General features: G+C 46.3%; 1 protein-coding gene across 1 annotated transcript in view; it reads right to left on the bottom strand.

The window, feature by feature from the left end:
* The window catches only part of LOC144170919 (beta-alanine transporter-like), a 42202-nt gene that overhangs the window by 11416 nt on the left and 9609 nt on the right, over positions 1-21177 (bottom strand). The window contains exons 5-10 of the mRNA XM_077700922.1: positions 20569-20687; positions 19822-20033; positions 18422-18603; positions 13782-13936; positions 12274-12339; positions 9370-9501 (exon numbers count right to left, since the gene is read on the bottom strand). Of these exons, the coding sequence (XP_077557048.1) occupies positions 9411-9501; positions 12274-12339; positions 13782-13936; positions 18422-18603; positions 19822-20033; positions 20569-20687 (825 nt within the window). The 3' untranslated portion in view covers positions 9370-9410. The remainder of the gene's footprint in view (positions 1-9369; positions 9502-12273; positions 12340-13781; positions 13937-18421; positions 18604-19821; positions 20034-20568; positions 20688-21177) is intronic.

The following is a 21177-nucleotide window of genomic DNA, read 5'->3' as shown; positions in this document are numbered from 1 at the left end:
GGCAGCACACCACTTGTAGGAAATTTTCAGTCCACCCGTGTAAACGGGCATAAAATTCCTCCAAAGTTGGAGATCTTTTACACCTTTTTTTTTTTAGTTTTCAACACCCTAATTTGTAGCCTTACATCCTTGTGGGAAAAATGGTGCTGAAATGGTGTGGAATAGGTGTTTGGTATTGAATAAAATTCTGACTTATTGAACATAATAACTACCTCACCATTACAAAGCTCTTGCAAATCCGCATGCTGATTTGCATATATGCTCACATTACAAAGCAAAATTCCAAAATTATCGCTAAAATATCTGATTTTTGCGACAAACCCATCGACTCTATCAGACGACTTTCCTCTGTTGGCTATAGAAGCAAGAAGAACAGATGTATTTCTAAGTAAGCTTGTACTCGCTCTCCCCATGGTTTTATTGCTCAGTTCATTTGGGGTCCAGGTGTGACCTGAGCGTGTTGAATGTGTCTGTGTGTCATGCTGCGCGCTCAGCCGATCCACATTGTCACGCGTAGCTGCGCTGCCCACCACTTATTTTAGGGTGCTCACAAGCACACCCTTTTTCATCCTTACACCCTTTTTTTATCCAAAACACCTTTTAAAGGTGTGCGCCATGGGACAATATCTTTACATCCTTTTCGACCAAAAATGCTGTAAAAAAGTTAAGTGTGCAGCACCTAACCTTGATATCGATTACCACCATAGTGAAGAACACTGCGGACGCGAGACTCGTTTCACGAGTTCCATCGCCGGTAGGACGCGCTTGGCAGTGGGTGCCGTCGATGTTTTATTTGCTTGCTTGCTTGCTTGCTTGCTTGCTTGCTTGCTTGCTTGCTTGCTTATAAGGTGCAAGCTTATAGTTTTGTAAATATTTTGCGTTGATAAACAAGCAGGAAACGTACCCATTCAGAGAAAAGGCGCAAACGTTTGCTGCCTGGCGTTCAACTTGAATTGAGGACGACTCAGCGAGCAATGGAACGGAAGGTGATAAGTGTAACATTATGGAACAACAAGAGAGCGGAGTGGGTCAGGGGACAAACGCTTGTTAAGGATATACTAGTAGAAATTAAGAAGACGAAATGGGTGTGGGCAGGGCAGGTAATGCGAAGACAAGATAACTGTCGGTCAATAAGGGTAACAGAGTGGATCCCTAGAGAAGGCAAGCGTGGCAGGGAGCGGCAGAAAGTTGGATGGGCAGGTGAGATCAAGAAGTTTGCGGGAATTAATTGGTCTCAGTTAGCACAGGATCTGGATAATTGGAGAGCCATGGGAGAGGCATTTGCCATGCAGTGGGCGTAGATAGGCTGGTCACGATAGAGAAAGAAATTAAGGTGAGATGTTCTTGGTGTGGGTACAATGTGCTTTTCTTGTTGTGACACTTCGAGATTTCATTCCTGACAGGAGATCACGCTCCCTCCTTTCCCAACTTTCACATTTGTCTAAGAGTACTTTGGCCCACAGTAACTCTCGCGCTTTGAATTTCACTCGCCAAACAATACGCAGGCAAAAACAATGTGCCGCCACAGGCGCATGTCATACGCACCGCCGTTGTGTGCTACATTAAATGTACGCCACGTCCGCTGAAAACGTTTGATTCTAATAACGTTATTCTAATAAAATGCCGAGCATGCTTATGTGTTTAAACCGCTGAGGGTGTCATTCAGTCCAAAATACGTCAGATTTTGCGGCACCAAAGACTTCGATGTAATTTTCCGTACTTTCGAATTAAGCGACTTTAAGTTACCTGGCTGTCATTGTTATAGAAACATTAAGTGCAGCTTTATAACGTGAATACTTGCTGTATTTGGTTGCCGCAGGAATGGTCAGTTGCATGTTTGCAATTTCACCTTGAGCGTTCAAATAATAATTTCAATGGTTAGGATCCGTTATATTAGTTCCAATAAATGCTTACACAGAGTGAAGAGAAAAAAAACTGTTGCCGGAAGTTCTCCACACCCAATGAGATGGTTTCCGCATAAAGCATGTAGGAAATCCCACGCGTTTACCTTATTTTACAGTGAACTAAAACCACGCTAGTTCGGGTACTATCGTTCTTAACAAAACAATAAAGACGACTTCAAACCTAGGAACACCTGACCTTCTCCCGCCAGACTTTTAGGAACTGCGATTTACTGTGCGACCGCACGAAATGATAAAGGCGCATTCCGTGCGCCCTTTTAAAAAAACTGCCGCTTGGCAGGGAGCCACGCTTTATTCGTGCGTGTGAAAAATTCGAGCGGCTGGGCTGGTAGCCGTGGTTTCCGAAGGCCTGGTCCCACCACCAACAAGTGGCATAGGAGACCACAAGGCTGCGGCGTGGCTTCGGGCTCCGCACCAATGAGCCCACGTGAGCGCACGGACGGCCGTTGCATTCCAAAGTGAGAGATACACATCGCCCGCTGCCCCAGATTTTGTTATGTAGGTAGAAACTGCCCGCAGCGCCGCGAAACTGCGCACGAGTGTATGTGGTTAGAAATCGAAACGAAGTTGCGAGAACGCGGTTAACGCAAGTGACTGTGCGTTGCAACAAGGCCCGGAGCCTGCATGCCCGTTGTGCTGGGGGCGAATTAGGCAGCAGTAGAAACATTCAGCCATGGAATATGAAAGACGACGCTTATTTGATCTGAGCCTTTTCTTTTCGCCGTACAGTCGACCCGCCCTGCCGAGAGCGATTAGGAACATGCGCTCCGCACGTACACTAGAGTAAAATGTGGTATTGTCTACAACGTCCCCGTGGGATATTTTTTAAGTGTTCTTGCGTGCATACATGCCACAATCCATTGGATCAATCGCTGACGGAATAAACTAATTGTCTTTATTGACATACAGTTCTGATATTTCTGATTTCATTGTTTGCCCTATACACGTAATGCGTATTGCCAACTGTCGGTATATCGGTTCCCTTTTATTGAGTTATTTTGGCGTATGCTATAGAAAACGTGTGGTCAATGGTAAAGATGAAGCCTCCTTTCATGGCAGCAATAATGCGGACCATGTATACTGCGTTGCATGTCCGGTTGCCGGTTAGGATAGAGACCCTACCGCCGAAAGAGGCGTCGGCGGGCAGATTAGACGCCCAAGTACATCAGCGAAGGACCCGCCGCGGTAGCTCAGTGGTTAAGGCGCTGCGCTGCTGAGCACGAGGTCGCGGGCTCAATTCCCGGCCGCGGCGGCCGCTTTTCTGATGGAGGCGAAAAGCAAAAACATCCGTGTGTACGTCCGTGTGTACGAGATTTCGCGCACGTTAAAGATCCCCAGGTGGTCAAAATTAATCCGGAGCCCTCCACTACGGCGCGCCTCATCGCCTGCGTTGCGTCGGCGCGTTAAACCCTACAACTAATCAATCAATCAATCAACATCAGCGAAGGTCTCAGGGGCCTGGCGGAACTATAGTACGGACATGGATACAGGCCGTGCTTTAGCTCCTACTGGCGTGGAGAGCTAGTAGAATTGCTTTATCCACGAACACGAGCGCGAACACAGTCGGCCCCTGGCGGCGGCGGGACGAACCGCTCCTAGTGTGGATGGCGCTCTCACGTCGTCTGCTTGTTCACGTTGCGTGCGGCGCAAGACGCGTGCTGCACACGACAAAACAACCAATATGTGTGCTCGTTCGACCGTAAGCAATGACATAGTTACCTCTGCTTGCGCATTTCCTCTAGAAACGCAATAATCAGTGGCCGTTGCGGGTTAATGCGCTGGTTTAATTCCACGAAACATCTTCGCCGTGGTCACCGCATGAGTGTGAAACGTGTTATAAAGATTGATTCCACACATTGCACTTCTCTTATTGTTGAGTGCAGCCGTTTGCCGTTTCGGGAACGTCGAAGGGTGTTTTTTGAAGGTGGCGTGGTGATTATTTAAAGGATAAAAGTTTAGTACGTGAAACTGGAAAGAAGCGACAAGACCTGTGCATATGCGTGCAAATTCCACACCCTTGTAAAATTGCGCTGTGTCTTTATAGAAAGAAGAAACAAACAAAAGCATTTACACTGCCCATGACCCGTGCGCTATCGCCCATACATTACCGGACACGTATTTTACACCCGCAAGCGCCTGTGTGATCGTGTTCTTCCTGTACCTTTTCTAAAATAAATACCATTTTTGAACAGTCGTTGTTTATACTGAGTTGCTAATTTTACGTATTATTTAAAATACGTTTCTATGGATGCGCAAGAGTATTAGGGGGGGATTTTTCGGTAAAATTAAGCAGTTGTGAGTTTGCGTCGATCATGTGGCATTTCGTGTGTCATTTTCATATATATCATTTTCAAATCCCGACATGAATCACCGTGTCCAGAAATGCCACTCAGCATAACCAAATGCCTAATATGGTCACGTCTTAACCTCTTAAGGTGGACCTAAGTTTAAAGAAAGAGGAAAAATCGCGTAATATAATGCACGTTGTTGCCCACATGTGTGAGGGGTGTGTGCCATGACTCGCTGGTTTTTTTTTTTTTTCCACAATGCTTGCTTACAATACAATTTTGAAAAAGGCGAGCCACAATTCCTGGACAATCTCGGAAGAAAGGGGGGTTAATCAGTTTTTAAAATACGTGTTGAAATACTGCTTTTTCACCGCTACAGAACCCGACGCCTAGCGTACTTTCGATTGTAAGTAATACCAGAGTCCTTCAAAAACATTGAAAGACTCTGGTAATACTGATAACCAAAGTTTGGCTTTTCGCGTTACATGCGTTCTCTTCTCGCTGCTCTTGCAACGTTGGCAGACCCCTCCCCCCCCTCCCCCCCCGCCGAAAAAAAATGAACAGAAAACATTTATCCTTGCATTTTTGAACCAATCCTCAAGAATTAAATGCCAAGACAAAGGCGATGTTCAGTTTACAAAACAAAGTAGTTACCGAGAACCCGTTGCGCTGATTCGCAACGAGAAATAAAAAGGAAACGTTTTACTACATCTGCAACAGCGCAACTTCATTTGACATCTTTAGGGTTCGTAACGACCTTATACGCAAGAATTCAAACACATCTCGCTGTTGCAGGCACCTGTTAGATTTTAAAAGGAACGCAAATGGTCAACAGAGCAGCCGTAACAGAAAATTTGTGCTCACTGTGAGGTCCCAAAAGCTTGGTTTGCACACTGTAAACCTGCTTGTCACTTTGCGAAAACCTAGCTAAACATGAGATGTTGATCGTACTGCGTGCGTTGACAATTCAATTAGCAAGTTCACTTGCGACGAAAGCCGTAAATAAGTGATCCGACACCGTTATTCATCAAACCTTCCTTCAGAGTCGCTTAAATTTTATTTAAAAGACCAGTTAGAGCGGTTACATTTATATCTCTGCGCGTATCGAAATTCAGTAATTTTATGTTGCCTTTTGAACACATAAAAAATATCGTAAGCTCTTAGAAAGAATGTCGGGGCAGTTAAGTAGTGTTACTATCTCAGGGCATCCCACAAATGCAAGAATGCGTCATGCTACCAGTGAAAACGATTGAGATTGCCCTTGTAAACTGAATTTCAGAGATCGAGGCTTCCTTATTTGCTTCTATTTATGCTTTTATTGAAGGCTCGAAGCCATAGTCTGGAAAGATCGAGCATGCTACGAGCCACAGCATACAAGTTCATTGTCACTATTACGGCCATTCTGAGATTCCCAATGGGTCGTCGCTTTTTTGGCGTAGTAATGAAAACTTACTGCCGCTTCCATGCTATGCATTGAACATTGAGGAACAGAACTACAGCATTCCACTCTTGTTTGCGCCTTTCGTGCGCACATACGGCGGGAAAAAGGCACGAAGCGCGCCCACAGTGTGCATTCTTACGGGCCGCTCAGCGGCGCATCCACACTAGCAGCGCGACGCTGTCGCCACCTACATGTCGATCTCGCGGCGAATAGGCAGGAAGGGCCATCCCAGATTGAGAGGTTCGATGCAGCACGTGGGGTCTAAATGCGCGTGTGGTGCGCCAAGGGTGTCTTTACTAAAGATTCCTAGTGAACATACTTGAAAACGGGAAAGGGAGGTGTGACACCAACGTTGGGTGCTAAGCTGCAGCGTCCGGCGCGGCATGAGCGGCGATTACGAAATGGCTGTTCTCGCGGAGCCGAACCAGCCAACAGCTATCCATCTGAAGTAACACCGAAAGTTGGGCGAGATCGTAAATCATCTTGAAAGAAACACACACAGCGCGCAAAACAACAGGACGAAAGACGGAGGGATGTACAACGGGGGGAAAAAAGAACGGGGGAAAAAACAAGCCGTCATGCCTTACATGCACAAGTTGGCACACGGGCTGAAAAATGTATGGTCAAGATATGGTGTAGAGGTTATCTTCTCGGCAAAGAACAAAATAGGCAGGCTTTGTTCCATGGTGAACAAGAGTTGTCCACTTGGTGTCAGCCAGAACACGTGCGGTGTCAATCACAAGCGAGCCGTTGTGCCTTGCAAATTAGGTGTTGTGTACCGCATTCCGCTGTCCTGCAAAAGAGTGTATGTGGGGCAGACGGGGCGTTGCCTGAATAGCAGACTAGGAGAGCACGCAGGGACAATGAAAAACTGTACGTATGCAAATCTGCCCGCACATTGTAAAAAGTGTGAAACGCGTGGATGTGAACCACTTTTCGCTGCTACCGAAGTGCTCTTCGAGCACAGAAATCTGAAGGTTCGGGGAATAGTAGAGGCCTTCTACATTAACCTCTATCAAGATTACTGCGTCAGCCAGACTTCCATCAAGCTCCACGAAAAGGAAGCAAAGAGAGTTGGGCATATGCTTGCGTGAAATGTCAATTACCCACCACGTGCGTCTTTTAAGTTGGAATGTGTGCTTGTTATTTAATCTTTTAGCGTATTACGGTGTGATATGTCTCTTTAATAGTATGTTGTTCCTCTGCGCATGTGCACACTTGGGTGTATATATTTTTGGGTTTCTAATAAAAACTAGTTGAGAGTCAGCGCTTGTGTTGTACATCCCTCCGTCTTTCGTCCTGTTGTTTTGCGCGCTGTGTGTGTTTCTTTCAAGTTATCCATCGCAGGATCCCTCGCTGCACTAAAGGCTCGGTAAAACAACGAACGGTAACGCGTGCGGAGTGCGTCGAGCCATGCAGTGCTCGAAACGAAACCGATTAGCCAGTGAGCAGCCCGGACAGGCAGAGGAATCGTCACTAAGGAAAATTAGCTCGATCACCGCTGATGAGAGAAAACTGCACGTGCACGAAGGAGGTAGAAGCGCGTACGGTTGACGTCCAAAAAAAAGCGGGCAATCACAGAGCAGCGGCGTAATGTTTTTCTAGTGTGCGAATTTTGGAAAACACCGTCACGTTACGTCGTAGTCACGTTTTTTATGAACGGATTTCAAAGTATAACACAAGTTGCGAGGGTAGCTGTTCCAACGCTTAATTAAAATGAACGCAGAAAAGAGCCTGGTTTTTGGAAGGACTGTCGAACAATAGACGTCATTGGTTTAGTCAACTAACTTACAAAAATATGGCAATGCCACAAGCTTTATGCAAATCTTTTGTCGATTATGAAAAATATTTTGATTCAGAGGTAATACGATCCGTCATGAAAGTTTTGTTGAGGCAAGAATAGTTGAGACGATGTATGTAATACATGATGGTACATATGCAGGAGAAAGAAGACATGAATTTTAGAATAAACTTAGCACTAGAAGTCGCATTACGAAAAGGGGCTAGACAAGGGGATACAATTTTTGCTAGATTATTTGGTGTTAACTTAGACATTATGTTTATAATGGCAGATTCTGGAAGGTAAGATATGAAAAGGGATACGGAACGCTTAGGCAAGTTTAGATTTGCTGGTTAAACTTCTTTTGAAGTTGATTCAGAGATTACTTGCAAAAACCGGCTGAGTACTCGTGTAGCCAACTTTAAAAAAAACGGTTCAAGAAAAATGTTAGCAAACCGAAGCTACATCCAAAACTCAGGTCGAAAAGCCCGGTATAGTATGGCCGTTGAAATGTTGGGAAAGGTGGAAGAATGTATTAAGGCACAACCAGCTGGCGCCATAAACAAAGCAAACAAAGATAGGGCAATAAATCAGGCTACAGAACGTATCCCATGTACTATAACTATAGGTCAGGGGCTCATCGCTCTTGAAAAATCAATGTGCGGGAAGGAGGCGCAGTGCCGCTGTTTATTGAAAGGGCAGAAACGTTGAGTCTCCAAAAATTAAATTCGTTGTTGAGCGCATCGAAAGACTCGAAGCTGGGGCTTGTCTACGAAGCGCGCCACAGGTGAGATCTCATGGATCATATAAAGTGCCTGGGGTCTTTAAGTGCACCAAACCGGTTTTTTTATGTACTCACATATTCACTGCATGTAAGTCACCCTCGCGACCTGAAATAAAACCTTCAAAGACCCAAATCGCAAACAAAGAACGAGTTCATGCGCCGATTTTTCGCGCACTAAGTAAACGCATCCACCAACGATCCAAATGTATACACCAATACGCGGTTTATGAAATAAAGGTATACTATTGTACTCCTTCGTGATCGATGCGTGTGTTTGTCTTATCTAGAACCGTTCCTTTTTGGGGGGATTTTCAAGAAACCGTTTTGACACAATGTAACAGAGTTGTACAGAAATCTTATTAGAGCTTTTCGGTCGACCGACCGGTCTATGGGTAAATACATCTTTTTTACAGAATGCCATCGGTCCCACTAATAAAACTTTCGCTTTAAAAATGCAATTTCCATCCTATTGCAGGAGCTCAATAAAACTTTCGCTTTAGAAATGCAATTTCTATCTTATTGCAGGAGCTCAATAAAACTTTCGCTTTAGAAATGCAATTTCCATCTTATTGCAGGAGCTCAATAAAAAAATGCAATTTCTATCTTATTGCAGGAGCTCAATAAAACTTTCGCTTTAGAAATGCAATTTCTATCTTATTGCAGGAGCTCAATAAAACTTTCGCTTTAAAAATGCAATTTTTATGTTATTCCAGGATCTCAATAAAACTTTCGCTTTAAAAATGCAATTTCTATCTTATTGCAGGAGCTCAATAAAACTTTCGTTTTAAAAATGCAATTTATAGCCTATTGCCGGAGCTTAATGTGCCATGCAAGAAATACTTTTGGATGTGAAGCGTGTATTTCCGCATGTCTATTAGTGTAAATGTGCCCTGTGCTTGAAAGAGAGCCGTGCCTTGTTTTTTCACAGCCGTGCGTAGACAAGTGAAAGGAAACAAGAGAAACATATTTCATAGCAATAAATGTTTGTTAATATGAACTCAAAGCGCTTTGGCCCACCGTTAGCGCGTTTTTTGTTCTGTTCGTCGGTTTCCCTTTTTTTTTTCGCTTCGTAATATGAACTAGTATACTCTAACTTGCAATCCTACTGCATCTCCGCAAACGTGTACATGCAAGTATTGTTTAATTTTGCGAACCTTTCGCCAGCGATGGACACTTGGTCTTGGGTAATGAACCTTCAGACAACCGTCACTCGGATCACCTCCGCTTTGCAGCGGTGCCTGTTGCAGTGGCCGTCGTGCTTCAATTCTTCTTGTCTCTTGAGCAAGCTGGGAGAAGAGAAAAAGATGCCGCAATTAATTAGGTCGTTGCCGCTCACTCTCAAGCACCATTGAAACACAAGTATGGATCGAAAGAATATAGTGTTCCGCTACAGAAAGCAGAATTGCCCTTGTAGTCCAGATGGGGAAAACTCGCAGTGACCGAAAGTTGGTCACGGTGTGACCGGGCCGGAAAGAGCGTTTGGGGAAGTGCTAGCAGGGATGAAGCTTCACAGAAAGCGAACACGTGTTGGGGGCGAAAGCTTTCTTCCCATGTCTGTGGTTCCTTCTAATAATAAAGTGCGTGTGAACTGTTACGCGTGAAGTAAGCTGCCGGGTATGGCCCTAGGCTGGCCAAAACGCGAGCCCATCGACTAGAGGCTAACATTAGAGTACTTGAGCATCGCTGTAGGTTTTTTAATTCCACATTTTCTCACCTGAGTGATAATCTTTGTGTAGACGCGATATGTGCGGCGTTATCATTGTCTAACCAACGCTGCGCACTCATCTGGAGTGCCTCTAACAAACCATGTGGATTGGGAACAAGCCTGCTGTATGGGATAAGCCACTCTTTGCAGAATTACGGCTTGTAGTGCACCCTCATCACTATTTGTGCCCATCCATGCGATAAATTTGTCCCACTGTAAAACCGCTGGCTAATGTAAATATATTGCTGCATTGGAATGAAGGTCGTTCGGCCTTCATTCCAATGCAAGCCAGTTCAAGCCACCAACTAGAATCGTGGCAGACATTCTTTTCGGTAACATGGCTGATTTTACCCGTTCAAGAGTCAATTTTCGGGCTTGAAGAAACATTTTGCAAAATTAAAAAACATAAACTTACTGCGTAGCTTCCAGCTCACTCAGACCGGTAGCATTAAGACCCCGCAGCAAGAAACGGATTCCCGTCCTACGCATTCTGGTTTGTTTTTTTTCGAAAACGATACGAAGGTAAGACGACTTCCTGTAACTATTATGCCGCGACAGCCCGAACGCTTCAGGGCACTGGGAATGAATTCTTCAAAACCCGGAAAAGCGTAGCAGAGAAACGTCAAGTTATTTACTGCCTACTTTTCATCACTGATTGCCTCCCTCGGCAAGAACATTCCTCAAGGGGAGCCGGTCACGATCATCTCGAAGTGGCTTATCTGGGATATGACAAAAAACAGCGCTTAAAGGGGGACAAAGAAGAAATATCACAAGCCTAAACAAAGAAATTCACAGGAACCTAAGGTTTTCAGGTCACTGAAATCGATGCATCTATTGGGAGCCTTGTGAAAGACTTGGGTCCGCATGAAAGAACATCATACCAGCATGACCACTCACGCTCCGCTTTTGATACGTTAACGTAAACATTCTCCTCGGCATTTCTATCGACAGTAATCGGTAACAATTATGTGTGCATACAAAACGAGCAGCCTCGTGTGTTTCCTTTGAATTAAATGGTAGCTTCGCTCATCTAAAATATTATTTATAGTGCCGCTAGAAAAGGCGCAAAATAAAAGAACAGACGGGAAGCACGCTCTAGTTACGCTATGGAATGTTTCTTTCAGTATCTAATAAACTCACTGAGTGAAATATTTTTTCCCAGCCTTTCACTGAGTTGGCAAGTTAATTTCGATAGTAAATGTGCCTTTTTCTTATTTATACGCATTTATACCCGCATTTTTACAGCTCCGTAAAACGTGCACAACGGTCATGGAAAGAAAAAAATTCGGAGGACGAGTACGTTTAGGTCATGAGGTGTGAGACGCGATCGCGTTACTTGATCGTCGAGGGAGCGTTTTGGAACGGAGCTGTGACATTCACCATCCATGCCCTACCTTTACTTTGTCGCGACTTTTCTTATCCCGCCGTTACCTTAGATGCCTCTTTTTGTGGGGGTCGCTGGCTGGGCACTCCATAAAAGTGGCTGTTGATAACTCAGGTCGGGCGGTGACGCTTCCCTAAATGGAAGTTTATGAACAGAGGCTGCGACGAGCACGCGATCTTTCCCACGAAGAATAACGCCCCTAACCACCTTGATGTGTGAAATGGCGCCAAACATGCCTATACGCGCCAAACATGCCTATACGCCTATGTACACGAAAACAATGACTCATGGCGCAAGCACCTGCTGGGGGAAGAACGAACTTCACTGCGCAGGCGCGGCGCTTGCTGCAATCGCGTATCCTATCTTGCCTCTCCGCCGCAGTACCATCGTCGGCTAGCCTATCAGCAAGTCCCCTCCTTTCCACACTCCAGTTATCGCTGCGTCCGATTCCAACTTCAGGCGGGCGCTCGCTTCGGCTGCCGACGTCGTCGCTCCCCGTTGGCGGTGGTAATGTCTTTCCGCAGACGCTTCATTTACACGGCTGATAAGCACGGCAGAGAACTACGGCTGAGGGCCACACCTAGTGCCCACAGAAAACCGCTCAATGAACATTGTACTGCTATGGCGTTAAAAGCGTTAATGTAAATAACAAATAGACTTACGCGGAACACGTACAGAGTCGCAATGTTTGAAAAAGGGATTTTATGTGGAAAGGCTTCAGGGAAATGTTGAGTGCGGAAAAATCATAAGCCTTTATGTCTTGAGAACATCTAACGAACAATTCCATACGGAGTTCCGTCGGAGACAAGCATAGGTTTGCAAATACCCCGAAAAAACCGAAATTACGACCAACATTTATAACTTTACAGAATGTAGATGATTATATGTCTCAAAATGTGTAACTTGAGAGCTCCGGCACAGGGAACGCTCATTCATCAAATAATATAGGCCTCCTTTCTAATGACGTACCTTGGAATTGGAGATGGAACTTGAGGGTACTTGAACTCCCAGGCAATGCTCCGACATTTCAAGTCCCTGAAAATTATGGCAAGAAAACTAAATTTGCGCTACATATAATAAATGAGAGGGAAAAAACTAGAAGTTGTGCGATACAACACGGAGAGATAGGTGGAAAGAAAAATTATTGTGAAAAAAGGGAAAAAGAACCATGGTGCTTCGTCAGAATGTGGAATTACTGGAGAAGACGGCGAGAGGGGATGTTTGTGTTCAGTGTAACTAGGGAAAGAGAGTAAAAAATAGGGCAGAGTTATGCAAAAAGGTCACTGATTGGACACTTTCAATAACGAGTCACCGCAGAAAGACGCCAGAATTATGAAATATATGGTAATGCTTCGTGGGTTTCCAACGACACAATTGTAATATGGAAACAAGGAACAATGTAACAAATAACTGAAGTTTCGTCTTACTAATCGGGTTCAATAGCAGAGAATATGTCCATGAGAAAAGTATTACCGAATTTAAATGCTGCGAACCGCATTTTGGGGTACATTTTCACGCTCCTTTTAACGTTGGCAATTTTTGGTTTGAAGGTCTAAAAAAACTGCCGTCGACGCATGGCAAGGCCACCAGTTATTATATTCATAGGAACAAAATGAATATTTCAGAAATATAATCACAAAAGACCGCCTCAAATATCGCAGATTTGGGTTCTTTACAGATATAAACAACTCTGAGGATCTATGGAAAAAGGATGAGCTCAATATGCGCGCTTCTGTATAGCACTGATCATCTCTAATAGCACTATTTTCATTAGGAAGAGCAGTAAACTTTATTCAGGAGAGCCTTTGGTGCTGATGTTTGTGCACCCGCCTGATAGGAGGTTTTTTCAAGTACCAGTTAACCGGGCCACCTCCACCACGTATACCTTTAGAGGAGAAGCCGGAGCTGATCAGCTGTGCCGCCCACTAAGAGGGAAAAATTCTAAAACGCCAGTGGTGGATAAGGAACCGGCCTTATTGTGAGTTACGCCGCAGTGTACATCTTGTGTAGGATATGCGTTAGGTGTTAATGCAGCGAAAAAAACTTTGAATGCTCTAACTGTTTTGGCCAGGCCAATTTCTAACATCTACGACTTCCAACTTTTGTTTCTGTTTCTTTCCGACCTCCCTCTACGTCCACATAGTCCAAATACAAGTTTACTGCCTCTGAAAGGGGGGCTTCATGCTGGCCGTTGAAAAACTGTGGCCAGGGGACATCTACTTTATTTTCGCAAATTACGATAGGTACGAACATCCACCCTTAGTGCTTTCTTTCCTCCGTGTGGCTGGGAAGAGAAAGGGCAGTTTTGCATATGCTGGTATAGCGGGCACATCGCGAGGAGAGCTGGTAACGAGCAACAGCCAAAGCATACGCGCCCTTCGCTATGTGAAACATGTGCTCTGAATGGTCCCAGGAGGGGCTTTGGATTTCCAAGAAAGCGTCTTTATGAGCAGCCCTGACGAATGCAGAGTGAGCACCTGTTGCCCTGCCACGACCACGCTCCCCAGAGTCCGTCGGGCCGCCGCCAGCACCAGAGGCCCCACACGCGTCTTGTGTCACACGCCAGCGCGGTGAGAACGCTGCTGCAGGCCAGGGCTGCACTCAGCACGACCAGCGTCAGCTGCGGGCTGTCCTGCACATTACACCCACAGTCACTTCGCGTCATTGTGTTCAGAGCCGAAATAGCGCCCACTTTAGTGGTTCAGGTGAACAATATTCATATTTAACATCGACTTCGAGCTCTTGTGGTGTGAAACAAACGGTCTGCCTAAAAATACTTTGGTCAGAAATTTACCGAGACCGTACACCTTGGAGTAAGCGCAGACGCTCCATAGGGTGCTACGTATGCCTTAACGCGAAATGCCTTAACGCGAACAGTTGATGCCAGCACACGTACAGCATCAACCAGAGCTCTGTATATGCGCTGGCTTCGCGGCTATTTACACTAATTCATTCAGGTATGTTACTCTACTTACTTACGCTGCTTTCATCATTACAGTTAAGTATGATGCTTCTACTGCTGCTTATCTCACTACTTGCTAAGTTGCGAAAATTTAATTACATTTGAAGTTCATGATAACGAAGACGCTAAAGATGGAAATGACTGTAATAAAATATTTCGGTGTTGGTCAAAAGATTCGATAAATAGAAAATCCCCCTAGAAAAAAATGCCCTATACTTTTGCATCCACGAAAGCTTTAAATCGCGGTGCTCAACTTTTCTTGAGTTAGATCAGCAGAACACGAAGAACAGGTCATGAAACCTGTTTTCTCCACAACTAATTGGCTCTACCCACTCCAATTGCGTTGTTTCGTGATAGTGAACATAATACTGCAAAACTCATGTAAAAAATTGAAGCCAATAAATTTTTACAATGATGGTATACAATAAAGGCGTCGAGCCTGTTTCTCCGAAATAATCGAAATTGGAAATCTCAGTAGAACGGAAATCGCTTGAGCTCAATCTCCGCTGGAACAGAAGAACTGCCATCGAGTTGCTTGGTTTTCTATTAAGGCGATGTAAAAATATTTCCGTTAAACATAACGAGTCCTTCGCAAAGCGGATAAAGGGGGCTGAAAGTGTAACTTTGCAGCCAAAAAACAAAGTGGCAGCCTAATTGGTGGCGAGCGCAGAACAGGCAGACTCGGCACTGCGAACGCTCAGAATACGAGGGAGGTTCGATTTCTGCGCTATCTAGCTGCCACGGATTACATTATCAGAGAAAGGGTGAGAGCAAGAGAGCAGCAGGCTTTTGTTCCTCACACAATGGTTTTCTGGTGCATAAAAAACACAAGCTCAACTATGTGTGAATTGATACACAACGCAATATTTCTATCCTTTAGTGCGCATGCACTATACGAGGGTCAGCCACAAGCAATTTGTTAGCGTACCTGAAGTAACTGAAGCCTGCGCCAATGCCATTAGAATAAACGGTAAGAAGGAAAAGAGAGGCTGAACTCGCTGAATGCAGGTGATTATAGCAAGGCGCTGGGCTTTCTAAGCCGTAGGTTTGAGTGAAAGACACAGCAAGCAAGGATGGCGGTTTCATTCACAGCCCGTGCCGCACCTCTGCGGGGGAAGAGGTAAGGAGGTAAGGGGGGGAGGGGGGAGCGGAGGAAGTCTGGTGCGTGGTTCGGTGGGCGGGTGTTAGCGTGTATGAATGTGCACAGCCTCCATGATCAGCAACGGCGCAAGAGAAGCAAGAAGCGCTGCGCCGAGCGGTGGACAGGGCGATAGATGCAGGAGTTAAATACTGTGATGTACACACGTTATAGAGAACAAGCACGATCTATTTGGGCCCGCTTAGTGACAGACATGAACAAAATGAGGAGTGCTTCTGCACGCAGAACAAACCTCCACCAGATCGCCCCATATTCGTTTCTTCATTTGCGATTTCAGGTGATCCTTCTTTCTTAAACGGAGGCTGAAATGACACTGTGGCTGTATTTTATACTGTAAGTGTGTTTGCTCGGTAAACAGAACGCATGATCTACGAAGCACATGTTCCTGCCGTCTCTCCAGATTCTCTTCAACGATAGCCCACTCCATGCAACAAATATAGAAGGAACGATAACAGGAACGGCGACAAGCAATACTTCTAGAAAAAGCAGGGCCACCAGGCATGTGCCCAAAACGTTGATTCGAAGTGAGTCACTCTAGTGCATATATATCATGATTATGTGGCCATTTAGCTTCGAGAACAGAGTTTTGAAGGAACTGCTAACAAAGTTGATTTGGTTGGTTGTAGGGTTTAATACGCCGTCGCAACGCAGGCGATGAGTCGCGCCGTAGTGGAGGGCTCCGGATTAATTTTGACCCCCAGGGGATCTTTAACGTGCGCCGAAATCTCGTACACACGGGCGTTTTTGCTTTTCGCCTCCATCAGAAAAGCAGCTGCCGTGGCCAGGAATCGAACCCACATCCTCGTGCTCAACTGCTAACAAGACGAGACAGACAAAAATCAGCGACTATTTTAGGGTAACGTACTTTCTGTGCTCGCAACTACGCAATATTCTTTTTGACATTGGTTGCCTTACTTCCGCCTCAAATGTATATACTTTTCGGAACTTACATTCGCTGCTCCTCAGCAATTCCGTCGTTGTCCTGGTTCATCGGAACGCAACTCCCCGGTTTGTGTCATTTGCAGACTCCCTTCGCTCTAGCTTCAGGACATTTTCTTACGTTTTGTGAATTTTATACATTTTGCCAATGTAGCTTTTGGTTATGTGTAGAAGCAGTATAATTGAAAGCTTGGAATCAATGTGAAACGCACAATATTGTGTAGAAGAGTGTTCCTGTTTTTCACTTCCGTAAGGAAAAAAACAAGCCAGCTAGCACAACGGTGCAAGCCTGATGTCACAGCAGAGCTGTGTTCGTCTCACTAAGCTAAACTCGAGGAGCGCTCTATAAGTAACTGAGAACCGTTTACCCTGTGTATATATGTGGCACTCATCAGCAGGCGACCAAATAAAACGCAAAGTAAAGTATATAAGTGTTTTAGCTGTCTAGTTCCCGCTTCAGTCCTCGTATATATCATCGTCGTCTTCTTCTTGGGGCATCCGGATCGTCTTTGGTCGCCCCATCCCTCATGTGCACGGCACAGCATCGGAGAAAGTTCTACCGCCGCCAAATGTCACAAGAAAGGGGCGTTTCCATGTTGAAAGAGCTTCTTTAAAAGCGAAGCTGCGCGTAGAAGAACCAGAAGGAAGAAGAAGCCCACACAGATAAGCAGGTCAAGCCACTCGCATTTTAAAAAGTGAGGTCCGCTTGACGGCGGTAACAATTAGCGAAGTCTCGGCAATATTAGTGTGGCATGTGACGTCAGGAGGAGGCGACAGGTGGCTCGCGCTTCTGTTCATTGACGCCGCAACCAATTCTCACGTGTGATTATGTACTCTTTCTTCATTGAAATGCCTCAGTTTCTAATTTACAGTTTTGTGTAGCTGTCGCATTAGCCGTCCTTACGTCCGATTCCTGGCCAATCCCCCACGTGGGTGTGTAGCATGTTACAAGGAACACCAAGAGACGCACGCTCACGTACGCTCGGCATTTTCTCGATATTTTACATGTTCATTGACGGCGCAACCAAGAGCTGGAACAGCTCGGCTGTTCAAACTACAAGCCGCGCCTTTCACCAACCCAGCAACTGCTCTAAAAGCGATAGCATTCGAACTCTCGCTGAAACGACATCAGTGGTCGGGGAGATGGTTGACGGTAAGGCGCTATTTTAGGCTCCTCAGTAGAAGCAGGGTACCGTAATTACCCGATTCTAACGCGCCCCCGATTCTAACGCGCACCCGATTTTCCTGGCAAAAAAAGCCGAAAAAACTTGCACCTCCGATTGTAACGCGCACGGAACTTTGTGAGCAAGAAAAACGAATGTGAGAGAAACGGGCTATTTATTTCCCGAAGTAATCTATCTCATCTCACTCCTCGTCGCTCTCCGCTGACCACAACATCTCGTCCTCGGTGCCGTCAAGCGCGTTCGCGATGCCACACTCCTGAACGAACGTTCAACCATGGTCGATGGGACCGTAGCCAACGCCTCGCACGCCCATCCTGCGAGCTTCTCCAGAGGCGCACGCTTCAGCCGACCGCTCGTTTTCAACGCGAGAGAGCCGCTGCTGCCATTGCTGTTATCAAGCGCGCAAGTGGAACGATTTGAGGATTTGTGTGAACGCCGATAGAAAAGCCTAGGCGCTTCTTGCGTCCGAAAAACTAAAAGCTTTGGCGCCATCTTGAGATGGCGACGGCGATGGGTGGGACGAAATTTCCACTGTTTCGGCAGTTTCGGTTTCGTATCCGATTCTAACGCGCATGCGATTTTTCGACCTATTTTTCCGGAAAAAAAGTGCGCGTTAGAATCGGGTAAGTACGGTACTTTTAGTAAAGCCATTCCCTCTTCACCTTTCACGTGGTTATCTATAGCCGGATTGATAAACGGATGGATGAACGGATGGACATGAAACTTAAGGTGCGGCCACAAACAGAATCTAGATCTGGCACCGCGTGTTGCCCGCACGACAAGTTCGCGTAGACTGCATCGAATAGCGGCTATCCCAACTGGATGCCGCTGATGCCTGCGCCTACCAAGGCCTCACTTGGAGGGCGCTCTCACCGCGGGGAAGACGAGCGGCACGATGGGGAAGGCGGCCAACTCCGCGGCCTGCGCCAGGTGTGTCAGCAGCTGGTGGGCGGAGCAAGGGGAATTCTCGAGCAGCCAGGCCGGCAGCACGGCCAGCGAGCTGCTCACCGATGCCTTGGCCACCGCCAGCAGGCACAGGCTCAGGCAAGGGTGCCCTGGACGCCCCGGGCCCAGGCATATCAGTGCGGGAACAACCCCACCGCTCAGCGCTTGCACCTGCCGCTTGCTGTCCGCGTCCGAAAGAGCTCCGGCTGAGGAAGCCTTGTCGAAGAATTGTACAAAATTTTTAGCCCTTCCACTATTGTGAAGATGGAAGACCAGCGAAACTGTACTGGCGGATGCCTATATTATGTTATGTATGGTGACTTAATTAGTATATCGATCGAATAAAGACGCGGACTAATAACTTCCTTAGAATTAATTACTGTATTGTCATATAATTTATTTCTGGGTGGTTTTGATGAAACAACAGGTGCAGTCGTTTTCTATAACTACACTCCCTCCGTTGGGGGGGCCTTGTATTGACAGCCGACGGGAATTTTGTAAATTGTACCACGTCAATAAACAACTAACTAATTACGACGAGAAAATGATACTCTGCGTAATGATAGAGTCGTCTTAGCGGCCAATTTTAGGGTATTTTTTTCTCAGATGCCTGCATTAGATTTAGAGCTACAGGCCATTTCTCTGGAGCGAGCCCATGCGATTATTTGTCGACGCGACCCGATAGACGCACGCAATTTTGGTCTGAACCTAGTGCAAGCCCGATTCGCTGTACTTTTTGAAGGATAAAAACTGAATGTGAGCTGGTCAATCTCGTATCCCGGCACTCTAGGTTTAAAATACAGAAAAGTGTGGTTGTTTGGGCGAGTCATAAAATTCTTGAGTGATAGGAGGGCAAACAGAAGGCAGACAGACACAAGACGTACACAGGCAACAAAAAACAAACGTACCGACCCGTGTGTGTGCTTTGCATCTGTCCTTCGCTGCTCGCGGTGCCACCAGTGCAGAACCTATTAGACTTCAATGTCGACCGCATGAATTTTTCTACAAGAAACTTTGGGTGTGACAAAATTATTAGTTATGGCCTTCTGCAAAATAATTAACGCGCACATCGGTCATGTTATACAGAGCAAGGAAAACAGGGACAGATCTCGTTGATTCTAAACGTAGTACGGGCAACGACTTTTCTGTAATCTCACGCCACTCCGGGCCTGACTAGACAGACAATAGTCTGGTGTATGTAGGCACATAAAAGTGGGAAAAGGCCGTTTTCCTTCCTTTCTAAGGTTGATCTCACGAGTGTGCGTAAGTTTGGCCTTCGTTGAGCCACGCTCTCAAATATTTGGGCGGAGCTCGAGGAAGCGCCCCACCGGTCAGGGCGAGGTGCAGGAGGCAGGCGACACCCCCAGCCACGCAACCGCAGAATACGACCGGCCCGCAGCCGGTGCGTTTGACCAGGGCCAGTGGCGCCACGCACGCCGACAGCTCGGCGCACGACATGAGCAGAAGGTGCAGGTACGCGTTGCCGGCCAGGCTCGAGGCCAGGTACACTTGCGCCAGCGACACCCCACCCGACAGCACCCTGCGTACAATGGCATCGCTCGGTGCCTTGCGAAACCCTTTTCCGCACACCGCAAGGCTTCCGTCACGCTAAAGTCTAACCAACGGCGTCATGAACACGGCTGAGTTAATAGTCAATTAGTATAAACACGATCCCCACACTTATTCATACGGCACTGGGAAAAAAACATAGCGAGATAATTCCCCTCCAGAATAAATTGGGGACAACATGCAATATGACGAGAGGTCATGGCATATTCATGAAAGACCGCTTTTTTTCAAGAATCATAGTCCTCCGCCACTGACTGCAATGAGAAGAAGGAGCGTAATCGTGTCACAGACTTTAGGAACGCCACCACCCGCGACTGTCCGTTTCGAGGCGCGGGATCCCATGCATTCCCCATTCGGTATCAGCCATTTAATCAGCACCTGCAGCAAGCTCTACTCCACTGGCGCTCCGGAACCAGCGCGCAGAAAAGCTGGTCAGCTTTCGTGGCACCAATTTCGATACATGGCCATAGCTACTTGCCGCTTTGCACTGACGATCTTGTGCTTACCCGACAGCGAGCACCACGATGACCCTTCGACGTGCAGGCTCAGCTTGGGGAAGATTGGTGTACTGCGGGCTTGTGCCGCTCTGTCGGCGGTGATTCATTCGGGTTATAGATGCGCGCAGCTGAGGACGAAACAGAGGGACAGAAGGTCACTTCATGTGCATGTTGGACACAAGGCAAGAGAAGGTTTTCTACAAAAAATCCCAGCCAAATGCACTCATCCACAGCTTGACCGGCGGAAAATATTATTCACTGGTATTCTTCACACGGTAAAAATTCCTTAGAGAGATTTGAAGAAGATATGGACAATTCGGGCTTCGCATGTAGGACTGAGTCTCAGTCGATTCAGCTTAAATAAGTAGATGAAGACAGTAAACTAGCACAAAAAAAAAGACCACAATGATAAAAAATTACATTATTTACGGAAGAGACCCGAAGAAAAGGCGTGAAAAAGCCCTCCTCCTTTTAGACTGACTGCGACAACGTGGGCATCTCTGGGTAAGGGAGTACGTAAGCCTATGCTGACAATAAAGGATGGAGGACAGCGGGGTGAAAATAATCCGTCCCATCTGAAAGCGTTTTGCAAGGTTGTAGAATGAGAACGTTAACGAG

This window comes from Haemaphysalis longicornis, unplaced genomic scaffold (assembly GCF_048455015.1).
Source record: "Haemaphysalis longicornis isolate Haplotype H1 unplaced genomic scaffold, Haemaphysalis longicornis Haplotype H1 scaffold_1, whole genome shotgun sequence".
In the NCBI taxonomy this organism is placed as follows: Eukaryota; Metazoa; Arthropoda; class Arachnida; order Ixodida; family Ixodidae; genus Haemaphysalis; species Haemaphysalis longicornis.
This window is presented reverse-complemented; position numbering and strand designations above follow the sequence as displayed.